This window comes from Chinchilla lanigera, unplaced genomic scaffold (genome assembly GCF_000276665.1).
Source record: "Chinchilla lanigera isolate Chin_1 unplaced genomic scaffold, ChiLan1.0 scaffold00021, whole genome shotgun sequence".
Lineage (NCBI taxonomy): Eukaryota > Metazoa > Chordata > Mammalia > Rodentia > Chinchillidae > Chinchilla > Chinchilla lanigera.
The window spans coordinates 26,615,683-26,624,140 of NW_004955422.1; the positions used below are offsets into that span (position 1 = coordinate 26,615,683).

The 8,458-nt window shown below is 43.1% G+C and overlaps 1 protein-coding gene across 6 annotated transcripts in view; it reads left to right on the forward strand.

Annotated features, from left to right (window-relative positions):
* Positions 1-8,458, forward strand: part of Ncoa6 (nuclear receptor coactivator 6) — a 74,982-nt gene that overhangs the window by 51,148 nt on the left and 15,376 nt on the right. For 4 of the 6 annotated variants that reach the window (XM_005384819.1, XM_005384820.1, XM_013514087.1 and 1 more), the window contains 2 exons: positions 520-3,516; positions 6,690-6,758. In XM_005384819.1, the coding sequence (XP_005384876.1) occupies positions 520-3,516; positions 6,690-6,758 (3,066 nt within the window). Of the gene's footprint in view, positions 1-519; positions 3,517-5,484; positions 5,548-6,689; positions 6,759-8,458 lie in introns of those variants that run through there. The other 2 variants (XM_013514088.1, XM_005384823.1) reach the window with 2 other exon arrangements.

Genomic DNA, 8,458 nt, shown 5'->3' on the forward strand with positions numbered 1-8,458 from the left:
TACTTCTGTTGAAAGAATAAAGAAACTATCTTCAGTGCTGGTGTTTTCAGCAAAACCAAGATGTAAACATGCTACTACTCTGCTCACAGAAAAAGTGAATCCTAAATGCTTTACTTCAGTCACATGTGGAATGAAATACCAGTTATATCTACATGAGACCCAAATGTTGGGTGGTCAGCCACTTGCTGTTGATGGAGTTTTTTCTTTAGCTGGTATAGATTCAGCCACTTGCTGTGCATAGCACAGAGTACCTTTCAGAGTTTTAGTACAGTAATGCCTCATTCAGACCCTGCATACCGAGGAGCCCTAGATTCTTAATGCTTTGCTTTTTGCTTCCATAAGCATTGTATGCCTTTGCTCATGTCAAAGAATGGAGGGGCTGCCTCCTACCTCTGGAGTGGGCGTGCCTGAGCTATTTGTGGAGTCTACCACCTGGATGAGTATTGCTTGCCTATACTCTAAAGGTAGCAGTTTTTTTGCTGAAAATCTAACTTCCCTAATTTTGGGGGCTTGTTTTAGGTTATCCTCAACCAGTAGAACAGAGGCCACTGCAGCAGATGCCTCCTCAACTCATGCAACATGTGGCACCCCCACCACAGCCACCACAGCAGCAGCCACAGCCACAACTTCCTCAGCAGCAGCAGCAGCCACCGCCACCTCCCAGTCAGCCCCAGTCTCAGCAGCAGCAGCAGCAGCAGCAACAGCAGCAGCAACAACAACAACAACAACAACAACAACAAATGATGATGATGCTCATGATGCAACAAGATCCCAAATCTGTTAGGCTTCCAGTCTCCCAAAATGTCCACACCCCGAGGGGCCCTCTGAACCCAGACTCGCAGAGAATGCCCATGCAGCAGAGTGGCAATGTACCTGTCATGGTCAGTTTGCAAGGACCTGCCTCTATACCACCATCACCTGATAAACAAAGAATGCCAATCCCTGTGACTACTCCTTTGGGAAGTAATTCAAGAAAGATGGTATATCAGGAGAACCCACAGAATCCTTCTAGCTCGCCACTAGGAGAAATGTCATCACTTCCTGAAGCCAGTGGCTGTGAAGTACCATCTGTCTCCGGAGGCCCAAATAATATGCCTTCACATTTAGTAGTTTCCCAGAATCAGTTAATGATGGCAGGACCCAAACCTGGACCATCCCCTCTTTCAGCAACTCAAGGTGCAACTCCCCAGCAACCTCCTGTAAATTCCCTGCCTAGCTCCCACGGCCACCATTTTCCAAATGTAGCTGCTCCAACCCAGACATCTAGGCCCAAGACACCAAACAGAGCCAGCCCCAGGCCGTATTATCCTCAGACACCCAACAACCGCCCTCCCAGCACAGAACCTTCAGAAATCAGTCTGTCACCAGAAAGACTCAATGCCTCCATAGCAGGACTCTTCCCTCCACAGATTAATATTCCTTTACCTCCTAGGCCAAATTTAAACAGGGGCTTTGATCAACAGGGCTTAAATCCAACAACTCTAAAGGCCATTGGGCAAGCACCTTCAAATCTTAGCATGAATAATCCTTCCAATTTTGCTGCCCCACAAACTCACAAATTAGATTCTGTGGTGGTGAATTCTGGGAAGCAGTCTAATTCTGGAGCAACAAAAAGGGCAAGTCCAAGCAACAGCCGCAGATCTAGTCCTGGATCTAGTAGGAAGACTACCCCAAGTCCTGGGAGGCAAAATTCAAAAGCCCCTAAACTTACTCTGACCTCTCAAACAAATGCAGCCCTGTTGCAGAATGTCGAGTTGCCAAGAAATGTATTGGTCAGTCCCACTCCTCTGGCTAATCCTATCAGCAGTGGGCTGAATCTTCAGAATCCCACTGTGCCTGTGGCTGCAGTGGAGGCTGTTCTCGAGGATAACAAGGAGAGCTTGAGTGTGCCTCAGGACAGTGATTGCCATAATTCCCAGGGTAGGAAAGAGCAGGTAAATGTTGAGCTAAAAGCAATCGCTGCCCAAGAAGTTAAAATGGTTGTCTCTGAAGATCAATCCAAAAAGGATGGGCAACCTTCAGATCCTAACAAACTTCCCAGTGTCGAAGAAAGCAAAAGTTTGGTTTCTCCTGCCATGAGGGAAGCACCAACATCATTAAGTCAACTTCTTGACAACTCTGGAGCTCCTAATGTGACCATTAAACCTCCTGGGCTTACAGACCTAGAAGTAACACCTCCGATAGTTTCGGGGGAGGACCTCAAGAAAGCATCTGTCATTCCTACTCTGCAAGATCCATCATCTTCTAAAGAACCCTCTAATTCTCTAAATTTACCTCACAGTAATGAGCCAAGTTCAACTCTTGTGCATCCAGAATTGAGTGAGGTCAGTTCTAATGTTGCACCAACCATCCCTCCAGTAATATCAAGACCTGTTAGCTCTTCATCCATTTCCACTCCCTTGCCCCCAAATCAAATAACTGTATTTGTTACTTCTAATCCCATAACCACTTCAGCTAACACATCAGCAGCCCTGCCAACTCACTTGCAGTCTGCACTGATGTCGACAGTTGTCACAATGCCCAATGTGGGTAACAAGGTTATGGTTTCTGAGGGACAGTCAGCGGCTCAATCTAACGCTCGGCCTCAGTTCATTACACCTGTCTTCATCAATTCATCCTCAATAATTCAGGTAATGAAAGGATCACAGTCAAGCACAATTCCTGCAGCTCCTCTGACAACCAACTCTGGCCTGATGCCTCCCTCTGTCGCAGTTGTTGGCCCTTTGCACATACCTCAGAACATAAAATTTTCTTCAGCTCCAGTACCACCCAATGCCGCCTCCAGTAGTCCTGCTGCAAACATTCAGCCAGGTCGACCCTTAGTCCTTAACTCACGAGCCACTCCTGTTCAGCTTCCTTCCCCTCCTTGTACATCTTCTCCAGTAGTCCCTCCTCATCCCCCTGTCCAGCAGGTGAAAGAATTGAATCCAGATGAGGCTAGTCCTCAGGTAAACATCTCAGCAGATCAGAGCACTCTGCCCTCTTCACAGTCAACCACAATGGTTTCTCCCCTTTTGACCAATAGTCCGGGCTCCTCTGTCAATCGGCGCAGTCCAGTATCATCCAGTAAGGGCAAAGGAAAAGTGGACAAGATTGGCCAGATTTTACTCACCAAGGCATGTAAGAAAGTTACAGGCTCTCTTGAGAAAGGGGAAGAGCAGTATGGTGCAGATGGAGAGACTGAAGGCCAAGGGCTAGAAACCACAGCTGCTGGGCTCATGGGAACAGAGCAATTGTCCACAGAACTGGACAGTAAAACCCCAACACCCCCAGCACCTACCCTGCTGAAAATGACTTCTAGCCCTGTGGGCCCAGGCCCCACCTCAGCAGGACCCAGTTTACCTGGTGGTCCTCTTCCCACCAGTATTCGCTCAATAGTAACTACTCTGGTACCTTCTGAGCTCATCTCCACGGCGCCGACCACAAAAACCAATCATGGTGGCATAGCATCCGAGCCACTTGCCGGTGGCCTAGTGGAGAAGGTGGGATCCCATCCAGAGCTTCTACCCAGCATAGGTACGTACTTGGGCTTGGCATCATCTCATATCAGAGTTTTGATGACCTATTCACAAGAGGGTTACATTCACTAACATGGTTTTCAACTGTAATAATATTTCTCTCTCAGAGATAATAGCACTTTCCATCTTTATATGTAAAGTTTCTCAGTTTACATGTTTTCATACATTATCTCACATCAGCTTTGTACCAGCCATGTCAAGTAGTGTTACCCCATCCTATAGGTGAAAAGATTGAAGTCAGGGAAGTTTGGTATTTGTTCAGTCTGTACTGTGAGTCTCTTGCTGAACACCATTTCTTAAGTATAAACAGCTTTTTTTGGAAGTTCTGTTTACTGTGATGAAGTCTTGCTCTGAACTGTTTCAGGGCAGGTTCACATAGCCCTATTCTCATTGTACTGTACCTCAGGAGCCTTTTTTTCCCTCCTGTCTTTTTACTCCACAGAAGAGCTTTCCAGGCTGGGCGTGGTGGTGCACACCTGTAGTCCCAGAACTCAGGAGGCTGAAGCAGGAGGATTGCTGCAAGTTCAGGGCCAGCCTCGGCTACATAGTGAGTTCAAGGCCAGTGAATTGAACTGAGTAGCAAAATCCTGTCTCAAAAAGACAAAAAAAAAAAAAGTAGAGCTTTCCAGAAAACCAAGTTTCATGATAACAAACATTCAAGAGTCAAAGTGGTAAAGAATCCGGCATCACAACACCAGCATTCACCAGCTGGATGGGCGAGGACAAGTTACTTGATTATTCCAAACCTCTGTTTCTTCCTCTGTAATATATGGACAATAGCAGCTGTAAGATTTCAATGCATATGACATGCTTAGTGCAGGGTCTAGAATATAGTAAAATATAAATGCTTTAAAAAAGTTATTACTAATTTCCTTTTTTATAATAAATTGGTCCAATTTATATTGTAAATTGGTCCATTCCATTCATGGATGTCTAGCTCAGAATACTTTCTATGTATTGTTAAGCCTGGGCTAATAATGGAAGCATAAATGTCTTCCCATCCGTCCTCTTCTGCCCTTCCTGTGAAGCTTCAGTGGTCCAAAAGCTCCCTTTCACTGGAGACAAGTTTGTCACACTTCCCAGAGCTGGGAGACCTCTGCAGTATCCTAGGCCAACTATAATACCTATCTTATTTATACAGCTAAAATGCTTTGAGTGCCTAACACAGTGTAAGCACCCAGAAGGAGCAGAAAAAACAAGTTTCTGGGTTTGAGTAGAGTTCAGATTTTACCTCCATTGGTCACCAGTATAGTTGGGTAAATTTCTTGTACTTCACCTGTGAAATGGAAATTACAATCCCACTGCCTAGAATTTATACAAAGATTTGATGCGAGGGCTTAACCCCCAGTGGCCAATGTACTGCTTCCTGCAGAGCTCTGGAGAGATTAATTCCCCTTTTCCTCTCTGCCTCTTTACTTCAGTGTTAGAGATACAAGGAGGAATAAAGGCTTGTAAGTAGTTTTCTGCCCTTACAGGAGACAAACTTCCTGGGATAGGGCTTTGTGTTCCTGGTTTAAGTTCTGTTGGTATAGGTAACCCTAAGAACTAAAAACAAACCTGGTGCCAAGCATGGTGGCACACACCTATAATCCCAGCACTTGGGAGGCTGAGGGAGGGGGATCATTGAGTTCGAGACCAGCCTGCCTACAAAGTGAGCTCAAGGCCAGCCTGAACTGCACAGTGAGACCCTGTCTCAAAAGGACCAAAAAAAAAAAAAAACTGGTGTAACTTAAATATATTCTCTGCTATTAAATATTTTCCATTTCTACTTCCATTTAGGGAGTTTTTCCCTCTGGTACCAACAGAGTAATGATAAAGTGATTAGAAAATACTTGTATTTGGATCATGTATAATACTAGAAAAACATGGAAATTTTGGGAAGAGGTATCAGAAGTTGGAAAAAGTTCTCGATTTTAGTTAAGGCCACCCACTTTGCTTATAGTGATTGTTTCTATTCTTTTTCAAGGGACTTCTGTGCTTTTACCTTGAAAATGAGAAACCAATACTGAAGTTAAAAGTAGAAGTTAAGGTATAGTTTTAAGCTTTATCAGATAAGCTTCCAAAATAAAGTCTTAAAAACAAATGCATTATTGACAGTTTCCTTAAGCAGGAAGAAAAATGTAAAAAAATTTAGTACACTAACATGTCAAGATCGGAAGATGTACCCTTGAGTGACTGTGGCATATCTGTGCCTTTCATCTTTACTGTATGATCCAGGAAGATTGTGTTCTAGAGTACATACATGTTTGTATTCTACTCCACAAGGCTAAGTTCTTTCTGTCCTTTGTAGACTAATTCTTATGTTTCTTCCTTCAATGTACCTTCAGGTTTCTCAAATTAGCATTGATCTTTGCTTTGGACTCCCATGGCATTTTATATATCTCCTTCATATGACATCACAGACATTCCAGTTCACCACCTGAATTTATCTTTGAATACTAGATTGAGTTCCTGAAGAAGGGTATAATTTGTTCTCTAAGGGTGGCTGGCACAGTACCTTGCCCCTTTAAAGTTCTTTGTAACTATTTGTTAGGCAAGTAAATGACATCAGATTGATTTATTCATTAAGTATGAATTGAACATCTGTTTTCTTCCCATCATCTTACTAAGTGCTGTATAAAAGTATGATTGTCTCAGTTCTCAAGGAATATAGTCTTAGGAGAAGTAAAACAATATTTAGAATGCTAGAGTCATCTCTGTAGGTGGCTTGGATTGCTTCCTAAATCATATTGTTGGAGTTTTTAAGAGTAGTGGTCAGGGGGCTGGGGATTTAGGTCAGCGGCAAAAAGCGCCTGCCTGGCAAGCGCAAGGTCGTGAGTTCAGTTCCTGGTACCGGAGAAAAACCAAAAAAAAAAAGCATAGTGGTCAGAAATTGACCCTCAGAAAGAAACATATGTTAGTGCTGTCATTCCCATGACCGTCTCCATCCATGATCTCTATGGACATACAGAGAAGAAACAAGTAGCCCTAAGTGGTAGTCTCTGCCACTGTTACAGCATTGGATTTATTAAGTAAATTTTTAAATGTACTTGTAATTTTAATGTCAGCTTGAAGTATTGCCCTGGAGGAGTATGTGTTTCAACAATTCCTTAGTCCTTGATTTAGTTAAGGCTTTCTATTTTATTTAGAAAAGAAAATAAAAGGCCTGTAATTTTTTTTTTCTTGCCTTAGCCCCTGCACAGAATTTAGTCCCAAAGGAGACTACAGCTGCAGCACTGCAAGGCTCTGTTGCCAGATCAGGTAAGACACACTTTGGGAAAACTTCATGACGTGGGATATGTCACATGTAAAGGAACTACTGGTGTCCTCAACGCCACATGTTGTTATGCCAGTAAGTGGCTGGAACTGTCCTATAATTTTGTCCCCAAGCAGACTTAGGTCGAGTGACAGAGCTTGTGCAGTGATCTGTGAGGTTATTTTTCCCCAACCAGCTTGCTCTCTCACACATATGTAGTGTCAGCCAGGGAAGTCAAGAAGAGCATCTCTGAGCCTGTCCGCCAGCCAACTGCAGTTTTCCCTATTCCATGACCCCGGCACACTTACCTGGCAGCTGACCGACATACAGTGACTTACTGGGGTGCTAAGCATTAGTGCATCAAGGTGATGATTACACTATCATGACCAGAGTGGAGGCTCATTCAGAGAACCTCTGCTGAGGGGGAACCTCTTCCTGTGAGGGAAGCGGTCATTTCAGTCATCTCTGGATGGCATTAAGTTTCTCCCCATGACCAAGACATTGTAAATAGCAGGAGGGATGATGTTCCCAGGTGGAGGAATTTATGCTAATCTGACAGATCGCTGCTGTGGGATGCTGGGTCAGCTCTGAAAGAGATCTTGATGGCAATAACATTTGTTCTGCCTTCTTAGATTAGATTGCCAAAGCAGGTGAATATCATAAATTAACATATTTACTATAGAGTTTAGTCTTGCCTAGCCCTTTGTCATTGGAGAACATCGAGGGATACACATGTATACATGTGTGTACATACACATACATGTATGATTGGTTATCACAGATTAGAATATCATTGAATGTACACACTTGGCAAAATTAATTTTAAAAAAAGTAATGTAACCATGTCTAATTTTGTGAGTCTAAGCCAGTAAAAGTAAGGTATAACTTATAATTATTTTAAAACCTACTTTCAGGGAACTATATACTATACAATGTATAGGACTTTCTACTGCACATTCTGGGAAGAACCAGCCCACTGGAAAGAATGTATGAGCTGCACACCTATAATTCCAGCACTCAGGAGGCTGAGGCAGGAGGATCACTGCGAGTTTGAGGCCAGTCTGGGCTCCATAGTGAGTCCAAGGCCAACCTGAACTGCACAGCGCAACCCTGTCTCAAAAAAACAAAAAAACAAAACAAAACAAAAAAAAATGAGCACAAAAACATTTCAACCACCGGATTTTTTTCTTTTCTGCCAGCTGCCTGCATGGTAGCTGGACATTTGAGAAGGGTAGGAAAGGAGCAAATTATTCAGGAAAGGGGTCAGATGATAAAACTTTTTTTTTTAATAAAAGGAACAGCTAAAAAGGGGAAAGGAATTCCATTTCCTGCCCCAACTCTACTCTGGAAAAATGGACTTTACCATTATTATTTTTCCTTTTTCTCAGAATAACTGGCTGGAGAATCCGATTTCTCTTCAAAGTTTGCCTTGAATCTCTGTAAAATATGCTCAGAGCCATCCACTTACATGAATTAGCTGTAGTAGTATTAAAATCCCAAAATCATTGAACTTCATCGGGTTTAAAAAAGCAGACAAATCAAGGTTAGCACTTCTTTTGATTTCATCCGTTCTTATTATTGAGCACACGTTATCTGAATATTTATGCTCCTAGGAAACCACTGAAGAGTAAAGGGCTTCTGGGATGTGGGAAAAGAGAAGGGAACGAAGGAGAAATTTTGTATGTATGTATATACAGGATAGATA